At 43.9% G+C, this 27986-nt stretch overlaps 1 protein-coding gene across 1 annotated transcript; it reads right to left on the bottom strand.

Moving 5' to 3' along the window:
- Window positions 1-62: 62 nt before the first annotated feature.
- On the bottom strand, window positions 63-26887 carry notch1a (notch receptor 1a). Its single transcript, XM_059358250.1, has 34 exons — window positions 26667-26887; window positions 25483-25564; window positions 17507-17769; window positions 16615-16953; window positions 15493-15615; window positions 15154-15387; window positions 14596-14751; window positions 14155-14340; window positions 13892-14005; window positions 13183-13296; window positions 12423-12656; window positions 12218-12328; window positions 10872-11064; window positions 10451-10596; window positions 10222-10335; window positions 9517-9636; window positions 8868-9020; window positions 8545-8773; window positions 8249-8450; window positions 7975-8128; window positions 7331-7515; window positions 7069-7201; window positions 6711-6968; window positions 6509-6621; window positions 5623-6194; window positions 5085-5525; window positions 4817-4962; window positions 4492-4705; window positions 4315-4399; window positions 4042-4204; window positions 3641-3939; window positions 3381-3528; window positions 3184-3281; window positions 63-2375 (listed from the first exon to the last, which is right to left on the bottom strand). The coding sequence occupies exons 1-34, from the start codon at window positions 26722-26724 to the stop codon at window positions 1128-1130; spliced, it is 7428 nt and encodes a 2475-aa protein (XP_059214233.1). The 5' UTR covers window positions 26725-26887; the 3' UTR covers window positions 63-1127.
- Between the last annotated feature and the right edge of the window lie 1099 nt (window positions 26888-27986).

The following is a 27986-nucleotide window of genomic DNA, read 5'->3' as shown; positions in this document are numbered from 1 at the left end:
TGAATTACATCTTTTCTTAAAAACATCTTTTTTATCTCTGAATTAGTTTATAAAACATGACATTTAGACACCTTAAACCACACAAAGTGCAGGTGGTGTCGTTACACACACAAACAAAGGTCCCCATTTCTTTTACAAACAACGTTCTCCACTTCGAACACGTGTTTTACAAGAAATCTCACAAATACATTGCTTTTCTTAGGAAAAACAAAAATCACACTGGCACTATTTTAAACTGTGGCAAATGTAACATTTTCTACAACAGGTCTGCAATTTAACACTCAACAGGTTAAACATGGTAACCATAATCACTGATTTGGGATACAATATGAAATAAAGAAACAGTCCTTGCATCATAAATTATCACAAATCGATTACTCAGCACCAGCCAAGACCATTATTCAATAAAAAATAGGCTCAGGTTGATTTAGATGCACCTCTCAACTCATAAGGGATATTTGTTCTGTGCTTTAAGATCTCTGTTACCTCTTCTCAGTTACTTTCTTCATCATTTTGCCATGAAAGGACAAGCAACATCATGAAAGGTGACATTTTATAATATATATTTGATCATCATCTAACACAGGCTCAGTGATAAGACTTAGTGAAATGTAGTTCAGTAACAAAACCTGTGTCATTTAAAAGACAAAGGAGGTTAAAATATAATTAATTAATACTGAAAATTTTAAAATAATCTATAAAAGTCGAAAAGAAAATCTGTACAAACATGAAACAATGCAAATCCCAAAAATAAAATTTGTGAAGACCAAAAGATTAAAATAAATCCAGTGAATATAGCAACACAAGACACAAATAAATAGCCAGTGTACACATCTAGGAGGTTTCTTTTATGATATACACTCCTCTTCTAATCTTCCCCATACATAACAGAACAAAAAAATAAAAAAGCATAAATATAAAAGCATCTTCTTTATATTTCAGGTCAAAAAAAGCACATAAATAAATACAAAATTACTAAAACTGTTCTTATCGTTAGTATAAAAACTGATAATAAAAAAGGAGCGTCTTTAGTCTTGAGACAGGTTTGTCACTCTTTCTGTATGAATTTTGTTTGTATATTATATATATTTTTCTCCGCTAAAGAGTTCTGTCCATTCAACAAGTCTCTACTTAAACTGGTCTGGGATCAGATTCATCTGTGAATGGATACTTGTAGGCGGGCTGGAGATGCCTTCCGACCAATCGGACATGTTGGAATGTGGGGACGAGCTGGACCATTGGTCAGGGGAGCCGGGGGAGGGGGTTAGAAACGGGTGGTCGGGCACCTGCAGCTGGTGGTTAGGCGTGTTGTCCATGGGGCCAGAGTAGCTGTGCTGGGAGGGAGGGGTGAGAAACTGTGTGCCGAGGATCTGCGTCTCCTGGGGCATCACGGTGTGGATGGGCATGGAGCGGCCGTTGTTCTGCTGCATGTCGGAGCCGTTAAGCTCCACGTTTGGGAAGCTCTGGCTGAGCGCCTGGCCGGCTGTGGTGGAGTTGGAGTTCTGGTGCTGGAGCTGGCGCGAGTGCGCCTGCTGCATCAGGTGTGCCGACGAGCCGAGGTGGCTGGTCTGCATATTCTGGTAGCCCATGATCTGAGATAGAGTGGCAGTGCTGACACCATGCAGAGCACCCATCATGTTGTGGGATATCTGTGGCGCCTGTGTGAACTGGGCTCCCTGCTGGCCAACACCCGGGAGCATCCTGGAGACCCAGTCACACTGGCCTCCTCTGCCACCTAAGGATGCTGTGCCCTGACTGCCAGGGCTGGACACAGGCATGTGGGAGAGACGGGGCGGGTTAGGGTCAAAAGACATACAGCCCATATCTTTACCCATCATCTGTCCCATGTGGTCTCCATTGCTTTGAAGGTGATTCAGAGACATAGGCGGGGACTGCTGGAAGGGTGACGTCATGGGAGGAGAGGCCACATCAGACAAGTAGCCATGCGGCGACTCGAGGGAATCCACCGGCGAGAGAACAGCTGACGTGTCGAGCAAGTTACCCTTCCCATCCAGTGACTTCTTCTTCTTCATTCTGTTATCTTTGCCCCCATCCTTCCCGCCTTTTCCAGAGCTAAGTTTGCGAACCTTCTTGGAAGACAGGGTTGGCTTCAGGTTGCTTAGATAGTCATTAGGGGAGCAGAGAGGCGGGGAGAGGCTGGAGGTGCTCAGGGGGGCGCTGTGAAGCCCGGGACTCCTGACCACGTTGTACTCATCCAGAAGGCGGACGATGTCGTGGTGCATGCGCTCCTGGGCGATGTCTCTGGGCAGCTGGTCGAGATGGTCGGTGATCTCACGGTTGGCAAAGTGCTCCAGAAGAACTTTGGCTGTCTCGAAGCTTCCTTCACGGGCTGCAAGGAAGATTGGCGTCTCCTCCTGAAAATGCAGCAAAATAACGGTCAATACACACAGGGTTCCAACACATGTTCATGGACAAAATTTCAAAACTTTTCTATAACTTTTCAAGGACCCATCATACCCTTTGATGACCATTCACAACCTAAAATGCACATTAAATAATTAAATATTGTATGAAAATTAAACTGCAACATTTTTTAGCTCTCTTATAGTTGATTATGTTTATATTCACTTCAAATAATTCAAACTACATGCACAGTCAATAAACTGTTATTTATTATTATTATTATTATTATTATTATATATTATTAGAATTGTTTATTATTATTATTATTATTATTATTATATTGTTATTATTATTATTATTATTATACTTGGTTGTTGATAATAACAATTATTCTTATTATTATAATAATGCAACTTCATATATATATATATATATATATATATATATATATATATATATATATAGCAACTTTATTAAAAAATAAATAAAAAAAACGGGTATCTAAAACACAAAGAGCAAACTGTGAAATAATGAAATACTAAACAAATAAATAAAAAACAAGTTGATTATGATACCAAACAACTTATTAAAATAATAACTTATATAACCAGCATATTAGAGCTGCATTACGTCAGCTACAGAAAATAAATTGTATAGATTTGACTCATTCCATGACATTTGCAGGCCTGGAAAAATGAGATTTTGTTTGTATTTTTCAGGTTTTCATGACCATGGGAACCCTATACACAATATATACTACTGTGAACATAACTGTGTAAATGCTTGTCAAATTATTCCTTGTCACATGATTTTACAAACCTTATTGTCTTGCATGTCTTTGTTGGCGCCATTTTTCAGCAGCACCACAGCCGCCTCCACGTTGTTTACAGCCGCGGCCCAGTGAAGAGCAGATTTACCTGCAGAGAGAAAAAAAAGGTGAGGGTTGATAATCAAAACAGCTCCTCACACTGGGAGGGAACTTTATGATCTGTGGAGATGAGAGCTAGATAACTTACCAGAGTCATCGGTGGCGTTAGCATCGGCGTGGCAGTTGATAAGCTCTTCCACCATTCCTTCAACTGCCAATCTGGCTGCCAGAATCAGCGGTGTTGTTCCGTCGTGCATGCGGGCGTCAAGATCAGTGGCGCGGTTTCGGATTAAAATCTGCAGAACACAAGAACACAGGCTTGTTTAGTTAAGAGCTTTTACTAAACCGCAGAACAAACTTTATCAGAAATCAGGAGAGATTTGAGACTCCTGTTGGAGGAGAGGTTACCTGGAACACTCCCTGTGCATCTGCAGCCACAGCAGCGTGAAGCGGCGTGCGGCCCATGTTGTCCTGCACGTTGGCATCGGCGCTGGATTCCAGGAGGCGTTTGGCGGCATCAGAGCGGGCGTAGCGAGCGGCCAGATGGAGGGCTGTCTCTCCGGTGCGGTCGGTCTGGTTGTGGAGGTTGGCGCCTTGGTAAATGAAGTCAGAGATGATTTCAGCTGAGGGATCCTCTTCTTCTTCACTGTTACCGGTCTCCAGTCCTCCACCGCTGCAGGAGGCGATCATCAGGGGAGTGAAACCATCTGAAAGAGGACAGGAGAGGATTAGAATGAGTTCCCTGTTATTTATCCTTTTAGGGAGTTGTCATGCTATTCTGTAAAAAAAATCAAATAACGTGTACACACCTGGTCCTCTAACATTCACATCCATGCAGTCGTTCTCTATCTCTCCCTGAGGAGGGGTGGGAGCGATGGACGCAATACGCAGGTCAGCTGCATCCAAATGCTGCTGTGTCCATTTCCTGTGGTCAGTATGGTCACCCAAATCCAACATGGACTGCTCCTCAAACTGAAAGACACCAAATCACCACAATGTTAGCATCAGTAGCACACATGAAAAATGTTTATAGGATAGACAGTTTGGTAGTTTATTGAGACAAGAGGATGTTTTATTCTTACCCTGAAGCGCCTGCAGTCTGGGTCATCATCATCCCATTCGTTTTGATTGTCATCCATAAGATTGATGTCAGAGTTTTTCATAGGCCTGTTGAAAAGGGGAGGCAGGTTAGCAACACAGAGCTGCAGGTAGGTGTTAAAGCATATCCGCCTTTATATTCCACTTTTAAATCTCCATACCTCAATCCAACGGAATCTTCTCCCAACGGCTCTCTGCGTTTCTTTTTGCTAGGCTCGGACGCTTTAAAACCTTCAGGGAACCAGAGCTGGCCGTGCTCTCGTCGCCTCTTACGGGATACCAGAACACCGAGGCAGACGAAACCCAAAGCAGCCAAGCCCAGGAAGACTACGTACATGGGGTAGAGCTCTGAGCTGGAGGGAGTTGGTCTCACACCTGCAGAGATAGTCAAAGTCACAGTGTGTCAGTTAGGATTCTAACTTTGTGGCTATTTTAAATGCAACACATTAAATATATATAAGAAAGCGCTACAGATGAGTTACTTACTGGTGACAGCTTCGATGTAGGGAACATTGAGATTCCCACTGGTGGCCAGTGCTCCAAGGAACGCCGCTACATCTGTGGCGCTTTGGAAACATTCACTAGACTGCTGGTAACACTGACGGTTGTCAATCTCAAGGTAGACTATAGACCTGAAAGCAGAAATGAGTGGAAACCTTTAACACTTCTGTTTTTATGCAAATAAAAATAACCATAGATGTGTTCTGCTAATGAAAATACACAAGCAAAATTGTGCTTTCTTTGCAGTGCCTACCCTTTGATCTGCACAGGATCGAGCTCTCTGCGTTTCCGTGGGCTGACCATGGCGGACACGCTTTCCTTCACTTGACCCAAAACATTGGCTGGAACTGTAGCCCACTCGGGCCAGCCATCTGTGGAACGCTTCAGCACGTTATGTTTAACGAGGTCCTGTTCGTTGCCGTAGTAAGGGAAGACCATTGGTTCTCCTTTGGCGTCACGGCGGAACACCACGTTGGTGTGGAGAACGCTGCTGAGCTCTCTGAGGAAGGCTGAAGAACGGTTTTTAAGCTGTTCGGGGGGAATGTGGACCACCAGGACTAAGTGACCATCTGCCAGCTTCTCTGGCATGTTGTTGGCGCAGTCCAGGCCGTCCCATTCACATTCTGCATTGTTGCAGCCCTGGTCACAGTGACCGTCAGCATAGTGGTCTTTGCAGTACTGGTCGTACAGCGGGCTGGAGGAAGAGACGAGGGTGGCTGGGTTAGCATTCTGATATATAAAGATATATATTTCTACAGTAAACAAGCATTTTCTCTGTTTTCTACACTTACTTGCATTGTCCCTCCTGTCCCTGACAGTCAAAGCCATCATAGAGACACCCAGGGCTGTTGCACTGGCCATCACACTTCCCGTCGTTGAAGTAGCGCCAGCACTGCAAAGCCGCAGAGCAGTTTTGCCAAGGGTCATCAAAATTAAGCGAGCAGTCTCCTCCATCCCAGCCGCAGGCGTGGTTGTTGCACAGCGAGTCGCAGATATGGTTCCCGGCCCACTCGTCACACTGAGGAATCTCGCAGCTCACCTCCACTTCCGGAGGAGGGGTGATGTCCCGGCCAAAACCTCCAACAAAGGAGTAGTCCAGGATGTGGCACAGCAGGCCGTTGAAATTGCTAGGGCAGCTGCACTGGAAGAAAGGCACGTCTGGAGTGATCTGGCACGTGCCGCCATTGTAGCAAGGGTTGGAGATGCAGAGGCTGTCAGTGGGGGTCTGACACTCGGGTCCAGTGAAGGTTGGTGGACACAGGCAGCGTGGGCCGAGATGGCCCGACACACATGTGCCTCCGTTCCTGCAATTCAGACTCCCACAGGAGCGAGAGTCGTACTCACAAGAGGAGCCGGTGAAGCCCTGGAGAGAAAAGGACAGAGGTTATGATCATGGTGCTATTAGGGCGGCTCAAGTCTGGCAAAAAACATAATCTGATTATTTTGGTCAATATATTTAATATTTAACACAATTACTTTTTGACTTTGGAAACATCATGCATTTATTTAACTAAAAAACTCATCTTGAATTCTTGAAGTTTTAATATAATTCAACTGAAAACAAAACAAAAATAAATGTATAAAAATCTAGATAAATTAATTAAAAAAACAAATAATATATAATGATGTATACACTTAAATAGCCTAAAAATAAATGGATCACACAGCTGTACTCACAGGTGGACATTTGCAGATGAAGCCATGAGGTGTATTACTGGCAACAGCACATGATCCTCCATTTTTACAGGGTCTTCCTTTACAGCCATCAAACACTTTGTCACAACGCTGACCTGGAGAACAATAGCAAAATTGTACAATTCAAACACTGCACACAGGGATCCTGTGAACTTGTAACGTGCTGTTGGATCCAGATCAGTACCTGTATATCCAGTGCGGCATTCACAGCGGTAGCTGTTTGTGAGCTGAATGCAGTTGTAGGACCCTCTGGGGTCGCAGGGGTCCGACAAACACTCGTTGACGTCACCTTCACAACGCTCGCCTACGTAGCCCGCCGGGCACACACACTGGTAGCCTCCAATCCGGTCCACACACTTGCCGTTGTTGAAGCATTTGGGCTCGTTGGTCAGGGGGTCGCTGGAGGGGGTGCAGTCATCCAAATTAATCTCACAGTGGACACCTGAGGGGAGACAGAAATGTTAGAAAATATGCTTGTTTTTGTGGTTAAATGTATTTATTTTATCAGTGTATGACTTTAAGTGTGCTATGCAGGTGTATACCTTGTGTTCCTCTGGGACAGGAGCATTTGTATGTGTTGATGAGGTCGATGCAGGTGCCTCCGTTCTGACAGGGCTGAGACTGACATTCATTGATCTCTTTGGAGCAGTTTACACCGTGGTAGCCAGGGACACACTGACAGGGAGAAAGAGAAATCATCATAGAAAATTATTATGAGCACATTTTGTGCAGTAACTCTCAACAGCCCAGCAATCTTCCAACATATCTGAGGATTTCCATGAGTTCAAATCTAAATCAACCTACCTCACAGCTGTAGCCTCCCAGATAATCAGTACACGCGGCTCCGTTCTGGCAGGGATTGGGCGAGCACTCGTCCACCTGTTCCTGGCAGTAGCTACCAGTGTAGCCGGCCTGGCAGCGGCAGTAATGTGTGTTCCCAGCATCCAGACACTGACCTGAGTTCCTGCACAGGTGAGCCACCTCCACCCCTGAAATCAACAAGACAGAAGTTTAAAAAATGCACAAATCATATACCGTACTTATACTGTAGATTCAGCAAGTTAAACACTCTCTATGACACCCATGTCTATAATGCATTAAAATCTGTTAATAGCACTGAGTAAAAATATAATTATAACTTCATAATACTTTATAGCAATAATCGTTACCCATGAAAAAAACATTTTATAATTACTTAAAAAGTAATTAAATACTTAGATCATAGTGAATGGTGTCATTTTCATAATTGTTATATATTATGTTATAATCATAATGCATTATAATTGGTGTTATCATGCATTATAATGTGATTATTATAGGGTCTGAGTAAGGAGTTAGGCTTTTCCTAACCCTGTAACACAATATAGTCATGTTAACTACAGTTTACAAAGTGTTAACAAAAAGTTATATAACATGATGAAAAAATAACATTAAGCTGGTTATCTTACCTTGTTGTTTGGCTGCGACCTCGCAAGACACACTGGGGATGTCACAATAGAGACCGGTCCATCCAGTCTGACACTGGCAGGTGTAGGAGGCTCCCTGCTGCCAGCACGAACCTCCATTTTTACAGGGGGATGAATCGCACCAGCGCACAAGAAACTAACAGGGAAACAAAGTAAAATAGAAGTAGAAAATATTTAATAAACTGTATATATGAGCGCTGTTCAAAGCCACCACAGAGCCTGACACAATTAGCCAGACCAAAGATGATTTTCTTACCTGACAGTTGACTCCTATGTAGCCGTGAGGACAGGTGCACTTGTACGTCCCATAACTATCAAGACAAGATCCTCCGTTGAGGCACGGTTTGGAGTCACACTCATTGATGTCATACTGGCAGTAGCTGCCAGTGAATCCAGGTAAACACAGGCAGGTGAACGCATTAATTCCATCCACACAGGTGCCGCCATTAAAGCAAGAGCTGAAGAGACACAAGAAAATGTTATTAGCGATTATTAGGCTTGCTTTGGGCATGTTCAATAAAGTAAAGACAAGACTTTAACAAGGTGAGCTACCTGTCTGTGCAGTCGTTGGTGTTGATCTCACAGTTGATGCCACTGAAGCCAGGCGGGCAGGTGCAGGTGTAGCTGTTGACACAATCGGTGCAGTTGGCGCCATTTCTGCAGGGGTTACTCTCACACTCATTGATGTCCTGCTCACATCTGCCGCCACGAAAGCCGGGCAGACAGGTGCACGTGAAAGTGTTGATGCCGTCGCGGCACAGGCCACCGTTACTGCAGGGATCTGAAAAACAGAAAAAGAGGATATTAAATACCCTTCTCTAGTCTTTAATTGTAAACAGCATGAGAACTGGTAATGGTGGAAATCAGTTCCTTACTTGGTTTGCAGTCGTCAGTGTCGGTCTCACACTTCTGGCCGGTGTAACCTGGCTGGCACTTGCACTGGTAGCCACCCATTGTGTTATGGCAAACAGCTCCGTTGCGGCACGGGCTCTTCACACATTCGTTGATATCGATCTCACATGTTTGACCTTGAGGGGAAGAGGAAGATGGTACAAGAAAAATTAATCCTTTTGTTAAGTGGATGGCTAGATTAATGGATTAATACTTCTACGATTGTGCTATACACTAATCCTTTATAAGCAATTAGACCAGCCCAGATTATAGGATGGATGAATTCAAAAGTAGCAAATTTGTCAGATAAGCATTCATTTTGTGAGCTCTACTTCAACATAACAAAACCTGGTCTTAAGTTTAGTGATTCTGTTACAGCAATTCCCTACTTCTGTATGTTAGGAGCTAAAATTTGTCATCCTTAACATTTCTTGTGTAGGTGAACAATAATAGTAAAGATTTTTCCCAAGTGATGTGCAGATTTTGAAGCATTCTATTATCACATTACTTGAGAAATAGTGCATATAGCTGTTGTAAATCGGGGGAAAAATTCCCCCAAACACTGTCTGGCTCTGCCCCTGACAGGTACACATGGAGCACATAGAAGAGAAATGAATGGATGGATAACACTACCTTGCCATCCTTCAGGGCAGATACAGGAGAAGCTCTGGTAGTCTTCAGACTCCTTACACACTCCACCGTTTTTACAAGGTCTGGGGCTGCAGGGTGCCAGCAGGGTCTCACAGTTGTCACCTGTTGGCAGAGAAAAGAAAAACATCAGTGTTTGCATTGTGCTGGTAATACGGAGCAGCTGCTTCAGATGTCAGTATCAAACACCAGGTCACAAAATATAACATTTCCCTGTAAAAGATTTAATTTCGTCAAGTGGATTTTGAAGAGTGACATCAAATTTTAAATCCCAGTTTCTATCCCACTTCCTTATCCATTTCCATGATGACTTAGCCAAACAGGAAGGGCCTTCCTGTTTCCTGCTATTGTGCGATCGCAGACAGGAAACAGGACGTGGCGGAAGTGGGAATAGGGCTCTGAGCAGGCTCCAGCTCTCCGGCCTATATTAGCTGCTGTGGCATGTTATTCCAAAACACACACAAATACTGTTATCCCTGCAAAGCAGCCAGGCAGATCTTTCCACACAGAGACTCCAAAAACAGACATCGCTGTTTGTGGCCATCAGGTGATGTTTTCTAAAACAACACAAGATACGCCTTCTGTGTGGAAAGCGGAAGATTGTATTTACATTTTCCGACCTGTGCAAACAGCTAACTAAACTAAACAACGCAGGTAAAAGTGTGAAAAATAAGCAGCTACGTGTCATACCGGTGTAGGGCAGCAAACAGTTGCACTTGTATCCGGCTACATCGTCGATGCAGGTGCCCTGGTTGAGGCAGGGGTTGGAGGCACACTCGTTGATGTTAGTTTGGCAGTTAGGTCCTACAGTGGCAGGATTAGAGAACACACTTGGGTTAGATAAAGGCTAACAGGGGACACGCAGGCTCTTAATGAGCAAAATTAAATAAAAGGAGTAACAAGAAGGTTTGTGACTGACCTGTGAAGCCAGCTCTGCATGTGCAGTGGTATCCGCTGGTCATGTCCTTGCAGGTTCCCCCGTTCATGCACGGGTTGGACTCACACTCGTTATTATTGATGTCACAGTTGGGGCCGCTCCAGCCAGAGTCGCAGGTACATTTGTAGCTTTAATGCAAAAGAAATGTCAGGTCAGTGCAGGGTTCTTACATATTTTCCAAAGTCAAATTCAACCACTTTCAAGGATAATTTTCAAGCTTTTTCAGCACCTTGAAACTGTGGTAAATACATATTTCTAATAAGAAATATCACATTTCAATTCAAGTGTTTTTGAGGATTTCCAGCCCCCATAGGAACCCTATCAGTGGTGTTTTTTATTTAATATGTTGTGTTTGTGCCACTTCTTTGCTGCTCATTCATCTTTAATCCAGTTCTGTGCTCACCCATTGATGAGGTCCTGGCAGCGACCGTGGATGCAGGGGTTGCTGCCACACTCGTCCACCTGAGACAGACAGGTGGCGTCGTTGTAGCCCTCTGGGCACAGGCAGGTGAAGCTATTGATGCCGTCGACGCAGGTGCCCCCGTTGTGACAGGGGTTGATGGCGCACTCATCGATGTTGATGTTGCACATTGATCCTGAAAGACAGTAAGATATGATTTTAGGAAAGTGACGCATATATTCCTTTTGAACTGATAATGAATTATGACCCCACAGCTGGACACTATGCTCCCTGTGTGGTAATCTTTGAGGCTTTATAAGCTGCTAGCTGAGGTGCACTGTGTGGCTTTTGGACAATAGAGAAACAATCAACAGGCCGAAGCCGGAGCAGCTCCAGTGTGTGCCTAGCCTGGCGGCCCCTGGAGGCCCTTTAGCCTCTCCTCCATTGATTGAATGGGGCCCTGTTGAATAGGCAGAAGGAAGGTTTCAGCTGGATCTGAGAGGGGGAGGTGCTGCCAGGAGGTGAGGGGGGCTGCAGCTACTATCCCTATTCACACACACCACCCCCCGTCCAGGGAGAACTAACCTCACCCAGGGCTGTTTACAGGGGACAGAAGGCCAGACCCATTTCACACACGGCCGAGTAACAATTAAACCCCCCTCTGATCCCCTCCCCAGCTCCCTCCTCCTCTGCTCTTCATCAATCAGGAGGGGAGGGGCCAACTGCCTGATCTTCAGTTACAATAGTCCTCTGTCCCTCTGTCTCAGTCCCGCCGTCAGCACAAAAAGATGGAGGGGAGGAAGAGGAGGAGGGATGCACAGAAGCCTGCACACACACACTTGTCCCTCCCTGCCCCCTTTTCCAGCATAATCACACAGCCAATACCAGTCAGAACCGGCTCTGTTGGGCCATGAAAGGGAGGAAGAGTACTTCACTTGTTGGAGTTTTATTCACTAGTATATTACAGGTGGACGTGTCAGGGAAGTAAGTGAGGTAAAACACATCAATCTGAGATGTTTATGGGATTAGTCATGAGTTACACACGACTAAACATCAGATATGTGATTAAAGGCCAGGTTCTTTTCCTTTTAAAGTATCACCTTACAGACTCTTTCCAGGCTCGACGTCACAACCTTTTCAAATTGCAAACAAAGTTAGCGCTTTGTGTGTGTGTATCAGGTTGGGGACTGTGTTCCTTTCTCTAAAACCCCCCCACTCCAACCCATCCCACACAGGCAATCTGACACCATTGTTCACCAGAAGTGGACCCGCCAGCCACCTGTCCTACCTGCCCCTCCCAAAGCTCAGGGGACCACCCCCTGCACCTGTAAACTCCACCCAGTGCTCACCTGTGTAGCCGGGCTCACATGCACACTCATAGCCGTTGATTTTGTCGATGCACCTTCCATAATCGCAGGGTTTGCTCTTACAGTCGTCCAGGTTTACCTCACAGTTAAAACCTGTAGATTGACACACATGTAAGCAAAGAAAATTAGCAAAATCTCGACATTTTACCTGCAAGAATCTGCTGAATGTTGAAGTCTTAAGTCTCACCTGCAGTGCCTTTAGGACAAGCACAAATGTATGTGTTCTCCCTGTCCTGGCAAGTGCCACCGTTCTTGCAGGGTTGGCTTAGACACTCGTTGATGTTGGTCTCACACAAGCGGCCAGTGTAGCCAGGACGGCAGTAGCAGGTGAAAGAGGCCAAGCCATCCTTGCAGGTGCCGTAATGGCAGGGGTCAGAATAGCACTCATTGATGTCAGTCTCACAGTGCTGCCCGGTGTAACCTGGACAAAGAAAAGGGAATATTTATTACAGGGTTGTCCAGCTTTTTAAAAGTAAAATTTAAGCACTTTTTAAGCACTTTCAAGTGACTAAACCTAAAATTTCCGACATTTAAAGCCTTAATTATCACATTCAAACTGTTACCATAAATGCAACTGTGAAAAATAAAGTTTACCGAATTCCTGTATACCCACAGCATCATCATGTGTTTTACTTTGCTTTGTTTGTATGTTTTGATAATAATTATTTAATGCCAGCAAATTTCTTGAAACAGAGGACTTATCTATGAGCTAGCTTAGCTTATTCAGTGAACTGCATCAGAGTTGTTTGATGTTAGATATGAAAAGATTTTTGGTTTACCTGAGTGATTCTGTAGAGAAACCTCACATTATGTTCAAAATCAAGCATTTTTAAGGACTACTTGGATTAAAACATATTCCTATCTTTGGTAATAGACTAATGGCAATGTTCATTTGTGAAGAAACAAAAAAGTGCAATAAAATTCTGAAAAACAGTTATTTGTTTTACCTTCTGCACATTCACACGTGTACTTGTTGGGACCATCGGTACACTTTGCTCCATTCTTGCAGGGGGTGCTGGCACATTCATCAATGTCAACCTGACACAGACTCCCTGAAAAACCTGTAAATGCATTGAACAAAATACAGAATTAAAATTCTCTTCAGATTATTGCTTGGATGAGTGAAATTGAGAGTTACATTCTGTACTTCACAGCTACAGTGTGCATAATGCGACAATGGAAAAAAACTCATTTGCATCTGAAGTAGGTCTGCAGGACAGTGAAAGTCCTAACGAACCATTCCACTGCACTCTCTACCACCCCCTCCTCCTCCTCCTCCTCCTCCGTGGCTCTTACTGTGCAGTGAAATCTTTCTTTCAAACCACAACACAATGGCCTCCAGCTCACCGACCATAAACTAATCCCGCCCTCCCTCGGTTTTGGCGCTAAGCTCTAACACAAACCCTCATGCCCGCCAAATATGTTAATGTTTCTGCAGCCTGATCCGCTCTGCCCTGTTCATCCGAAACCCCTTCAGTGACACTATTAGAGGAAGTAAATCATTCACATTCAACCTGTGAGCTATATATGGCACGCTATACTCATTGACAGCTAGGTTAATTATCCACTCTTTTATTGCCTCTTCGCTGCTCCCATTGTTTGACCAAAAAGGGGCTAAAATCGGTTTACCTCTCACATTCCCTGATAATTTCTCACCTTTGGGGCACTCGCAGTGGAAGGAGTTGATCTTGTCGATGCACCTGCCATTGTTGAGACAAGGTTGGCTGGCACACTCATCTGTGTTGATATGGCAGAACACGCCCTCGTATCCTTACAGACAAATGAGGAGAAAAGAGTTATTATTATGTGTTAGTTTCTTACCCTAGTCAATGTCTCTGGGTTTAACAATGGTCCAAAATCACAAAGATTCCTGTGTTTCCCTTTTCTCCTCTCCAAACAATACAAAACAATGGCCTTACCTGGCATGCAGATGCAATGGAAGCCTCCAATCTGATCCAGGCAGGTGGCATCATTATGGCAAGGATTAGACATGCACTCATTTACGTCCATCTCGCAACGAGGCCCTTCATAGCCTTGAAGACACTTGCACTGGAAAGAGCCTTTGGTGTTGAGGCAGCGACCGCCATGTTCGCACGGGTTTGCACCTACAACATTTAAGATACATGCTGTCATGCACATGTAGTGGTATATGCATAATACATATACCAGAATAACAGTTAAGTTTATACAGGTTCTTACACGTTTTCCAAAGTTAAATTCAAGCACTTTTAAGGGTGCATTTTCAAGCCTTTTCAGAACCTTACATTACAGCTGTGGTGACACAACAAAGCTACATGTTTTAAAATATGTCACATTGTGTTTGTAAGTTCAGCTCCATAGGAACATTGCTTATAACTAACCGAGGGAGCACTCGTCAATGTCCAGGTTGCAGGCTGACCCGGTGTAACCAGGGGGACAGGTGCAGATGGCCTTGCCGTTGACTGGGTTGGTGTCACAGTTTGAGCCCTTTTGACATGGATTGCTGATGCAGGCGTCATCAAGGTGGCAGAGCAAACCTGAACAAGAACAAAGTTTCATCACAATGTATCCTTAACATTTAATCACTTCACTAAGATTACAATCTGTGTTATTATTGTGTATTGACAATTGGATATGATGCATATCATGATACAGGGGTTATGATTCAAGATATTGTGATATATAACAATACTGTAAAGAAGGAAAATTAAATCTGGATTAAAAAAATTACCTTTGCAATTAGATCTGCATTTGCATTATTAGTCCCTGTTTTGTTAAACTCTTAGCACTACTTTTCATGCAAGTATTTCATCTTTCCAGGTAAACTATTATTATTATAATATTTTCAAAAGTTGGTACATGTTTTTGAGACTCAATACTCAACACTTACACCCCTAGTGTGTGTACAGTATGTCTGGGACAATCATGGCTAGTCGTACCTGTGCGCCCATGAGGACACTCGCAGAAAAAGGAGGCTACGCGGTCGTGGCAAGTAGCGCCATGGTAGCAAGCTGCACTGGCACAGTCGTCGATGTTCTCACTGCAATCATCACCGGTCCACCCGTTGACGCAGACGCAGTGGTAGCTGCCATGAGTGTCGTGGCACGTCCCTCCATTCTGACACGCGTTGGGCATCAACTCGCACTCGTCCACATTTTCTGTGCAGTATTGACCTGAAAAATTTTATAAGAGAAAAAAGAGGGGAAGTTTGTAGGTGTTTTCTTAGTATGTTTCTGATTTTATTTTAATGTTAAGTTATTCTCAAAGCAAAAGATCACCTGTGTAATGAGGTGGGCACTGGCAGTTGTAGGTGTTCACACCATCCACACACATACCACCATTCTGGCAGTTGTGGCCTGGACAGTCATCGATGTTATGCTCACAGTGCTGCCCTGTGAAGCCTTAACAGGGAGAGAAAAAGATTTGAAAAAGTGGCGTGTAACTGAGATACAGAAAAGGATCTAGCGACATTTGCTTTTAGCTAATAATAAGACCACTTCTTCCTCTTGTTATCACTGTGCACTTATCCTCGTGGCAGATTGTTTTAATGTCCTGCAGATGACAGAGAAACTAGTCTCCTCCTCAAACATCAAAAGCTTGTGTGGGTGTTTTACAGCCACGATAGTCTGATTAACTATCAACCCGCAGCTCTGCAGGTGCCCGTGCAGCTTCGCTATCTAGCCGCATTCCAGCACGGACACCCACGAGAGACACACAGCATGGGTTAAACTTTAACACACAGCCCCACAATATCCCTCATTCATCTGCATATCCAAACATCTGACTCTGTGCAGGGCATAAAGCACCCAGTCAGACAATAACACAGGCGGCTGAGAGCTTACATGATGACCACATATTGAAGCTTTCAGAGAAATAGAAATGTGCTTAATAAGATGCGGTTTGGAGAGAAGAAACTCCTCGCAGCTGCAGTCCAGCCTCTAACAGCACTAACCACAATTGCTTAAAATTAACCAAAGTTTTACACAACACTGAATTGGGTACTTTGGGTACCAAGACAATAAAGACGCCAAACAGACCGGCTGTATTTAGAAGAAAAACAAACTCTTTTTGTGTGTGACCTCATGAATAGGGTGTGTATCTATACGTTTATGTGTATGTGTGTACTGCCGGTGTTTCTGGTAGTTATCAGAAGGAAACGTCTGTGTGACTGCATCCTGCCAATGAAGGCTGGCAGAGAGAGATGGGAGGGGGGGTAACCAGAGACTACTCATTTTACCCAATCAGATTTTACTACAACAACAGGCTGGTTTTTAGGTCAACTGATGTAATAGGAAAACAAAAGTGTGTGTTTTGTTGCTGTTCTAGCCATACGACACCCCATATGTTAATAGAAAAACTATTGTTCTGCTGATTCATGTGTAGATATGTTAGTGTGTTACCTGGAAGGCAGCTACAGTCATAGGTGGTGTCTCCCTTCTGCACACAGGTGCCTCCGTTCTGGCATGGTGAGGGGCTGCATGGCATGTAGGGAGTCTCACAGTGTGGACCGGTGTACTCGTGAGGACATCGGCAGCTGTACGAGCCCACCTCGTTCACACACACCCCACCATTAAGACAAGGAGAGGGACTCTGGGCGCACTCATTGACGTCTTGCTTGCAGGTTTGGCCGTGGAAGGCGGGCGGGCAGGTGCAGATGTAAGTGGAATCGAACGCCGAGCACTGGCCACCATTTGCGCATGGATTGGATGCGCATGGGTTGGCAAGCTGGCAGGTTTTACCTTGAAAACAAAATAATAAAGAGAGTCGTTATTTGTTATGGGTCATGGTGAAATTAAGAAAAGGAAAGAACAAAAAAACAGGATTCCTACACCAAGCACTTTTCAAGTATTTTCAAGGTGAATTTTCAAGCTTTTCCAGCACCTTACCCGGGGTTAAATTAGCTTTATATTGAATAGCTTCTCAAGCACTTTCATGGTACTTAAACCAAACATTTCCAACATTTCACAGCCTATTTAATCACATCAAAATTGTTACTAAAAATTAAATTGTGAAACGTTTTCAGAATTCATATTATTATTTATTTATTTTATTTCAGCAATCATCATATATTGAGACTTCGCTGATTTCACCAGCTGTTTTTTTTAGTAATTTCGTGGCTAGCTATGGATTGCATTCTGCAGGTGGGAGACAAATTAAAACAACCAACTTTTTATGTCTAAAAATGAGTCAGTTTGTATGTTGACTTGGATTCCTGTAAAAGCTAAATTTCAAGCAGTTCCAAGCACCTTTCAAACCTTGAAAACACCACATTTCCAATTTTCCTCTACATACCTGACCATCCAGGTGGGCAGCGGCAGCGGAAGGCAGTGAGGGTGATGAGATCACATGTTCCTCCATTGCGACAGGGGGAGCTCATGCAGGCATGGTTGGTGGGGGTCAGGCAGAGCCGGTCGGTGAAACCCAGGCGGCACACACAGCGGAAATCAAACGTGTTGCCATGAGAAACAGCCCGACATTCCCCACCGTTGCGGCAGGGTGAAGGGCTGCATGGGCTTGGATACTGGCACCGGTTGCCTACGTAGTCACTGGGACACCTGGGAGGAGACAGAGAAGTAGTGATAATTAGGATCTTTTTTTGTTCAAATCATGGGAGTAATTATCTAAACAAAGGGGGGATGAAGTGGAGGGTGGGAGGGGGGAGTAGTGGAGAGGGACTAAAAGTTTCCCGCCTAGAAAAGTCCCACTGCAGCGGGGCAGGGACGACATGTTGTTCTAGTGTGTCTCTCTGGATTAGACTCCCTCAGAACCTTGAAAACACATTCTGCTGGGACAACAGACACCACTAAATAGTTTAGCCATAGCAGCCCATTCCCATCTACCTTTGGCCCCCACGCTGTCCACACTCATCCTGGATGATTGGAGAGATCAAGGGGACTGTGCTGGCTCTGGATGTCCTATATGAAGCACTACATTCAGGCCCTAAGCCCCTGGGTGCTTCCCTCCCATCCAGACAAAGAATGGAGGCTGCTACAGTCACATAGCTCAAACTGGTTGAAGTAGAGACACAGAAACTAGGGACAGAAGCCTGACAAAGATAAGGGCTGGCCTCTCATTTTGTATAATTAATACCCCCCTCTCCCCCACAAAAAATAAAATAAAATAAAAAAAATGGCAGACTTCGCTGATATGCCCAAGCTGAAGTCCAGTCTATCACGTGCTGGAGCATTTAAAGTCAGCAATAAAAAGGTGTTTTTGTTTGAATTGGGGCTTGTGTGGGAGTGTGTAGTTGTGCAAAGAGCGTGTGAGTGTTTATGTGTAAGGGAGGGCATCTGTTGGCCTCCGAGTATCTCCACAGGGAGCAGGTGCGCATGTTAATGAAGGCAGCTGTTGGACAGGACTCCTCCTCCTCCTCCCCCCTTATCCCTCCCCCCTCCCTCCCCTCTGTCCCCTTGTCAGATGGGGGTGCTGACAAGCCAACCTCTTCTCCAGGGACATAAAGAACCCATGTGAAGTCAGCTGTTGCAACTTCTGTCTCCTCACCCCCCCTTTAACCACCACACTCATTCTTAATTCCTCTCCTCCTTACCTGTTCCTCTTTTGATTTCCTTATTATCTACATTAATACAGATTTTCTCTCCCTTCAGTCTTTTGCCTGTCTCTCTTTTCATTGCTCTGTTTTTTAGTTTCTCTCCTGTGTGGACTTTTTTACAGCTCCCAGCAGTTTGCTTTTTACAGCGTTCCCCTCATGTCACATGGGACTGCTGAAATCTTCCTTGTTGACTTAGTTAGGTGAGACCAATCAGGGAGTTTTTAACAGTGCCATGAGCCCCACAGGGAGCCCAGACAGTTGCAATTGGCAGAAGATTGTAAAAGCATTTGTGGCGGCTTTGAAGTTTCCATTCTTCCCGGTTCACTTTACCATGAAAACACACTTAAGAATCCTTGTAAATTCCTTGATTTTATTTAAACCCTAAGTCAGTTTTTGTTAAGTGTGATGCAACAGATGTCATTAATGGTGTGCGTGTGTGCACCCGTGTGTGTCATCCCACGCTAACTAACTGTAATAGATCCTCTTTGTCCTGAAGTCAGTCCAGTTTGAGATAAAGATCCACCCACACGCTGAAAAGCTAAGCAGCACACACCACGGCAACAGGTCTCTCCCAGCGATGCAATGTCCCCTCAGGCCAGAGCAGATGCTTCCCCGACCTCTGACCCCAAACACTTTTGTGACTGTGGGACGGCCTCTTTGCCTTCTCTCCCTTCTCTCTTCTCACCCTGCTGGGCCTGATCTACCATCTGCCACTCTGGGGGTGACTTTATCATCCGACACAAAACCAGCCCCACTGTGCGCTGGAAATGCCACCGCTGTGGAAAATGTTATGTAAATGGCTGAGGGTGGGCGTACAGTAATCGTGTGTGTGAGCAAGAGTTTTTATTCACTTGTGTTCTCTTTCATGTAATTTGTGAAAGTATAACATCATCACCTCTCTTGTCTCTTCTTACCCCCCTTTTTCTCTTTAAGTGGCCATTTGTTTCTGCCCTTTCCACCTCATTCAATTTGTCTAGTTAGCTGATGTTCCTTTGGATGTATCTAATCATTAGCCAAGATCTAACCCCTGGGGTCCACATCTGTTAGCAAGACCCAGAACAGAGCAGTAAAGCTCTCTGAGAGGAAATGAGAAATGTACTCGGTCTGCAAGGCTCTGAACTACTGAACCCCTACAATAACTGATCTGCACTAGCATCACCAAGTTATAGTTATGGCAGAATTTTAAACTTTGATACAATACTGGGATGATAAAACTATACCCAATACTTCACTACTTTCACTACCACGGCTAAAGGGGAAAAAGTCATAGGATTTTTTTTTATATTATTAACAGCCTGCACACAGTGCTGGTGTACAATACTGTAACAACCACAGGCTGAGGACCAGTGGATTTTCTGCCCTGTTGTTTCAATTGTGCAGCCTCGGGACATAAAATCTGATTGTAGATCTGTGTTTTTCTAAATGACTAGTACTATAGAATGTTCAATTAAAAGAGTTTGCATGGCTTTGAACATGTGTTTTTAAAGAAGTATCAAAGTATCAATAGTTTTGACAACTTTACAGAGTTTAAAACTGCAGTGGGACATCAACACTGTAAGTAAAAGCATGCACAATAGCTGGATCCACTTTTATATTCAAGCAAGTGAATTACTTCTTGTCTAGAGTTTTCCTGTCTCTCAAGCTTTACTTTTTTTCACAGTGTACAGCTGGAAAAAAACAGCATAGAAAAGGCATGAATTCCAGATATTGTGCTGGCTAAGTAGGGTTAAATATTGCAAAACAACATCGTTTCTACAAGTTTTAAGTGTCACAGGGAAAAAGGCTCAGAAAGAGATTATTTTGATTGTGATTAAGCTATTTCCTGTCTCACTCTGTGATAGCAATAAAGAGTGAAGGTTTATGAGGGTCAACCACAGTGACATGACTTGAGCACCTGCTAGACTAATGAGTGTGAGATCACTTTCATGCACAGAATACCAGTTAGCAAACACCAGGGCTGTAACTTCAACAGAGTCTGTGTGCTAGAGAGCAAAGGCTTATCGGCAGATTCATGGAAACATCCCACCTCACAATCAAACAAGGAGAAGCACCTGCCTGCCCTCCACTTGTTCTGATGGTTATCAGTGACAACACATCTGCTAAAGTGTCTCCAGAGTTCATTACTCAGGTTACCACACACAAACCACAGCTTGGAGCTGAAATGTGACTAGTTTAGCACAGTTTCTACTGACAGTAAGTATAATTTTCACAAACTATCCTAACTGACAGCATTTCATCTCCTGAATGTAATTAAGAAACAGGAGGCCCACACATGCATGTATGCATCTAACCCATTGCCTAATACCCTGTAATGCACACTGACCTGCCAGAGGAGCTGGTGTTTCTACATCTGACAGCCTGTGCTGGTGCATGTGAACTTTCAGCACCCACTAGAGCCAAATAGCCTCTTATCTCTGTGCTGTGACAGCCCCGCTTTGATCGGACCGCTCTGAGGATCTCCAGACTCACAGGATCCTGATCACTGCTCAGTTAACTTTGAGGCCCCACCGATACTAAATGTGGGGGAAATATTTGTCTGTGTATCAAAGGTTATTTCAGCAGTAGCTTTTTGAAGTTGTTCTAAAACTCAAAATCAACATAAAGTTTAAACTTGTGTCCAACCAACCTCTTTATCAGGGGAGCCCTGGCATCTAGGGAATGAGCCCTACCATGGGAGTGGCAGCCTTAAAGTATAAACCCCAGTAAAAGCCCCACACCAACAGGCACACTTGACCCAGCCATGCACCTGATTCGCTTAAGCCCACATGGAGCGGAGCCTTAACAGAGACCTGCTCGGTAATCCTATAGGAGGACAAATGAAGAGCGACATTCCTTCTTGAGGGAGAGTGGAACGTCTTTTTAGAGGTGCTGGGCTCGCTCTAGACGGTCTTTATGGGTGAGACATTTTATCATCAATGCGCAATACCAGACAGCTCCATGCAAGGTCAGGAAGGTCTGACTACTCTACCACTTTCACTTTTCTGACTCGAGTCTATTTCTGTCAGACTTTTTGCAGTATTTGAGACACGTAGCGAGGCAGTTGAGATGTTTTCTGAGTTTATTATTACCAGCCACCTCGGACCAAAACAGTGTCTATTTCAGAAAAGCCGCATTTACAGTCAGTCGGCTGTGCAGAGGCGCAGTTGAGGGCAACAACCTTTCAACCTCGCCGTGCCCCTCATCACTGTCTCGCAAATGGAAACTAAATTTGACTCACACGGTGACACTGTGCCCTTACATGTTTTTAGGCTGCCTACATAACAAGACGACTTCAGCTGCATGGGAAACAGGAAGCCCCAGACCTTCAGATAACCTTTTACTTTACAGAATCATGACCGAGTGCTTCCCCATTCGGGCGTCTTGTTGTTGTTTCTGTGTGTCTAGTGAGTATTGCCACAAACTGAACTGATTCAGATTTCCCCCAAACTGACACCATTTCTTGTGACGAATTAATCTGTGGAGTAAGTATGATCTTAAGAATATAAGCATAGCAACCTGCAAAAGAATTGTAAAGTTGCACATGTGAGGAGAAACAGCAAAAGAAGATATGAGTTCATGTCACAAATGAAATTTGCTCCTTAAAATCTGCCTTATCATGGTTTAAGAATTAAAAAAAAACGTGTTTTCCCCTTACATGCCCTGATGTTTGTCATAAGGCAGAGTGGAAGTCTCATCTATGGTCTTTTTGTTGTTGAAGTTGAATAATGTGCCTCATAAATCATACAATTAAGGTATTAAATCCTAATACTTCACATTTTCTATTGTTTCTATTGCTCTTTGCAGCACACAGGCCAGCCAAATCAACCTCAAGGAGACAAATATGCAACAATTTAATAAACAGGACACAAGCCAGTTCCTGTTTTGGGGAGGATGATCTGCAGCAGCTTTAAATTAAGGGTGACTAATTTTAGCACCAGGAAGGACAGAAAACATCCTTTCTGCAGGACAGAGCAATTTTGTCTCAACATGATTGTAATCCCCACAAAATCCATCCGTAAGACATTTGATTAGCACAGTTTACACCAAGCCTAACCTTGTTCTCTATGCCAGCATGTGATTTCACTCTTGCACTCGTGGGAACTGTGCTGAAAGAGGATTTAAATCTACCTTACCACTCAAATCTGTGTCACCACATGCTGCACAAAACCTCAACGCACAATGTGATTCACCGGTAAATTCAAGAAGGGAATGTGTGGGTTCAAAGCCCTTTTGACCTTCCATTTAATATTGCGTGATTGGAAATGCACATCTTAAACTCACAACTCTAATCTGAATTTGGGGCATTGCTTTCCCTGCGTCATCTCAGTAGCAGTCTCTTCTTTCAGTGTGCAAATCTTCAGTTTCCCCAGGTGGACTTTCCACTTATGTCACCATGCATTCCCTAACTGAACTTGCCGTGTAATGTGACTAAAAATTCAAATACTGACGATAAAAAGCGCAGCCATTATTTGAAGGCCCCTGGTAGAGACGCTACACTCTGACCTCGGAGAACTGACTGAATCTCCCAGAGCGCCCCGTGACTGATGGCTCAGTGATGCTCGGCTTGGCAGGGATGAATGATTAATGAGAGGAAAAGCAAGGAGGAAGAGGGGAACGAGGGTGGGTGAAGTGATGCTCTTATCCTGTCTGTTTTTAATTGGACTGAGCAGAGATGGAGCCCACAATAACAGCTTTGTGGAGGAAGAGGAGGGTGGAGGGACAGTTTCTGTGCACACGTGCGGAGGTCTGTGTGTGTGTGTGTGTGTGTGTGTGTGTGTGTGTGTGTGGAGCGTGCAGATTGTGAATTGGTGGCCCTGGGCGGGCGGTGTGGGCTCTTCAATGGCACCCCCTTGTTCCTGCAGACCAGAGAAGCGCCTGCCATGACCACATGCCCCGAGGGTAAACCAGGCCACCCCTGAAGTTTCTTTACGGATTAAAACGATGCCACAACTGGAAATCTCAATACACATTCTGAGTTCAAAAATTTTTTTCTCAGGTCTGACCAAGAGAAAAAACCTATACCTGAGAACTCTTTTGTCTTCTTGCACAACATTGTGTTCCTACAGATTTTTAAGAGTAAAATTTAAGTACTTTCAAGCACTTTCATGGTCCTCAAACCAAGAATGTCCAGACTCTCAAATCACACACATCAGTCACATCTAAATTGTCACTATAAATAAAACTGGGAAAAAAGCAGATGGTTCCCCTCATGACAGTGCAAAACGGGACAGACAATTGCTCCCTTTTTATTTTTGGCACCCACGTCATTCAAATCTAGCTCCTATCCACTCCGCATCTGGTACAGGCCCCCAGGAAGAGTGCTGGGCTTTGAAGCCTTTTGAAGCCCTGGGGCCCCAAAAAACTTTTTCCCATAGATTTACATTGTGAAAGAGTTTTCCCCACAGAATGAGATTAATTTAACTCGATAACATTTGGGAAGTCGAGAAGATCTGCAAGATTAAATTATTTTAGTGACTTTATGAGCCACTAACCAACTTTCATAGGAATGAATGGGGCCTGCCTCCAACCCTGTATCTAATGTCAGAACACAACAAACAAAAATATGACTATGAGATTGCTTAATTTCAAATAGTACCATGCATTTGGTTTACATAAATTATTCATTAGACCAAACATCAGATAAAGTAGAAAATCAAGCCTTTTTTCCAGGTAGTAAAAAAAAGTAAGCAAATACCTAACTATGAAAACGTAATGGTTAAAATCAAGCATTTTCCAAACTTTCAAGACTTTGTAAGCACCCTGATTCAAGGGGAATCAGACTTACATATAGGTCGCCTGAAGGTAATGTTAGCATATCAAATGTCTCACCCAACTATTAACACCAATCCATAGCCTAAACAAATAAGCCACAATCTGCCTCTCTGTCTGCTCCCACTTGTTTGCCTTCAAATTTCTGCACTTTATTCCAATTAATCTCACTCTCTTGACATCCAATCCAATTACATTTCACAGCCATCTGGCTTTCTAATGGAGATCACAAGCGGGTAAGGTGGGGGTGGGGGGGTGACGGGTGGAGGGGCCATTCAGAAAGCAGGAGACAAGCATTTTGGAAGGGAGGGTGGGGGTTATGGCAGAGGTTTGGTGTGTGTTGTGGTGTTTGGGGTGGCTGTGGCATGATGGGAAGCCCCACTCAGATTAGTCACACAGCATTATTCTGACTGCAGGACAATGGGTGACGGGCGGCAGGCGAGCCCCAGCTGTCGCCCATGAAAGGGCAGAAAAACAAGATTTAGGACTGGACGCGTCCTCTCACTTCGCTGGTGAAGGGGTCTTGCATTCATTAAAGGGCCTACTGATTGAGGAGGGGGGGTGGGCTTTTGTCCAACTACCCCTTCTCTCACCTCTCTGGAACTGCACTCTCTTTTTATTTCTTCACTTCTTTAAACTCTTTTTTTGCGGGAATGTGTGCAGCCTCACAGAGCAATGTGGCTCCTGGAGCGGTACAGGAGCACACCAGCCCAGAAGAAAAACTCGAGGGCCTCTGGTTGCTGGGCACAGGGCCCGCTCAAAGGCTGGAATGAAAAGGGGGAATGTGTGGCCCCTTTTTTTCTATTCTAACCAAAAAGCACTTTCAAGTACCAGAATTACACTACATTGCACTTCTAAGACTTCAAATTTCACACACACAGCACAAAAGATAACAGGAAATGCTATTACTCTGTGGTGGACTGCAGTGCAACATCTGCTTCATCACATGTTGCTGCTTTCTTTTACTTACTTGCATTCTCCATTTCCATTCGAGGTGGCTTCACATCTTCCTCCATTCAGGCATGATTCAGTGGGCAGGGAGCATTTTAGACCTGTGGAGCACATAAAAAAATATTAAAAGTCATCATGAACAGCAGAGTGAAGTCTCTACTGTTAAACTGGCTGTTAGGATTATCAGGGATTAGGCAGAGTTGGAAATTATTCATCATCAGTGAGATATTTTAATACATCTTTATTCACAGGAATTTTTTATGTACACACGCACATCCTAATCTTTAATTGATTTGTTACACAGTTGCCCGTGGGGGATATTGGGATGTGGACACCGGTGAGGCCAGAACGCGTGGTGCGTGGCTTTTAGAGGGGGGTTAAGGGGAGGGGGGGTGCGCACGCTTTTGCGGGGAAAGCGCAGCAGCTGCGGGGCTCAGATGCGGAACAAAAGAAATCAGAGTCCAGCACGAGCCATAAAACACTCTCCTCGGGCATTGTTTACCGGCAGACGGGAATAACAGCACCTCCTCCACCCGGCACTCACAACACTCTCCCACACATGCAGACAAAAGGTGTCCTCCATCCCAACCCCCCCTCACACACACCCCCACCGCGTCCCCGGGCCCCAACACACGCACCCGCTTCCATTATCTCCCGTGTTGTTAAAAACCGGTTCTCGTACAATTTAAGACATACATCCTGAAAGTTGTTAAAATATTACCAATAAAATTAAGTTTAAAAACGCCAGTAAAATAAAGGAGTTTGTTCCTGTTTTTTTTCTTTTAAATTCCAAATAACTTATTTATTGCATTCAAAGTGCAGATTACACGGTGCAAGAAAAATAAACAGTGGTGTAAAATAACTTTCACAAGCGCACACAGGGGAAGTCAGCAGCCAAGCGCACCGCAGCATTTGGCTCCTGCACTTGTAGTGAATTCATTCCCACGACCAAGAAAAGCTCTTAAAGTTACTCAATAAAAGTTTCAAACGGATTTACTAGGTTTTATAATTTGCTAGTCTTCAGCTCGTGTTTGTATAGCAGCTAAAGTCCCACCGTATGATTAAATAAATACAACAATTAACCATTCACTAACTTCTACACAGTCTAATTTGAATTCTTCGAGGTTTCCTTCCAGACCCGCAGCCGTGCTTTGCAGCATGCATGTCTGCAACAAATCTTTAAAAATAAAGATTTATTTTTACCTTGTGAGATGACGATTGCAGGAATCAGAAATGTTAGTTTCACAAAGAAACGATACATTCCTCCTGTTCAACTTCACAAATGTCGTTGACTCCCACGTAGGGTTCGCATAGATCCGCAGTTTGGTAACACTCCAGGTGTTTGTTTGAAATAAATATATCCTTGTGGCGGAAAAAAGGTAAATCCAACAAGAAAAAGTCTTGAAGAGGACTCAGTTCATAGATGTTAACCTGGTGCTTTCCGAGTTCTCAATGAAATCTGCAGGCAACTCTACAAGTTCCTCCCACTCCTCCTCCTCCTCCTCTCTCCTCCCTCCCCCCTCTCCTCCTCCTCCTCCTCCTCAGGCCAAATAAAAGCTGCCTCTCTCTCTTTACACATGCAGGAGGCAAAAACACTCATTCCAACCTCACTGTCCAATACTAACATTATTAACTTTAGACAGTGATGGAAAATCACCAAGTACAATTACTTGAGTACTGTAGTAATTTAGAGGTACTTGATTATTATAATGTTTTCTATATTTTATACATCTACTCTTGCACTTTTTACTTCACTACACTATTTTATCTGTAATCTGTATTTTATCTATATGTTTATTTAAAGTTTGTGCACTTATAAAATATTATGTTTTCCACAGATTTCCCCACCCAACATGTATGAAGTACTTGAAACTTGTTCCACTTTGATAAAATACAGCAGAACAATGCCATTTAAACTTTACTGCCAGTAATAAATAACGCTATAATATCATTACGCTCATAGGTCATTTTCCTGCTACTTTTACTGTTCATACTTAAAGGTGTACTATGCAGGATTTTCCTGAAAAAAGCAATGTAAAAGGTCAGAAATAACACAATTTGAAGCATCACTAATCTACGGAGCCCCTAAAGGGACATGGTGAAAATAAAAAAAAACTTTGGTATCTGGTGCTCATGAGAAAAGTATCTCGTGCTCACAAGAAAATATCTCGTGCTCACGAGAAAGTATCTTGTGAGCACGAGAAATGTTTCTCGTGCTCACGAGATACCAACGTTTTTTTTTATTTTCACCATGTCCCTTTAGGGGCTCCGTACTAATCAACCACTAAAAGTGTGTGAAGGTATCTGAATCTGCAGGAACTCTGCCCTCTGCTTATATTTTCTCTTCATTCTGCTCTGTTCAAAACATTTTTGGATGTCACCCTTTGAGCATTAAGCTACGAAAATAGGGACACGGTACTAAAAAAAACTACAGAAATAGTCAGGCGAGAAGCCAAGCAGACAAGGTCTGTTCCGATACAAAACTGGGGTTTGCTTTCACTTTCGTTAAGTCAGGAAGGAGGG

Source organism: Centropristis striata, chromosome 19, assembly GCF_030273125.1.
Source record: "Centropristis striata isolate RG_2023a ecotype Rhode Island chromosome 19, C.striata_1.0, whole genome shotgun sequence".
Classification (NCBI taxonomy): domain Eukaryota; kingdom Metazoa; phylum Chordata; class Actinopteri; order Perciformes; family Serranidae; genus Centropristis; species Centropristis striata.
This window is presented reverse-complemented; position numbering and strand designations above follow the sequence as displayed.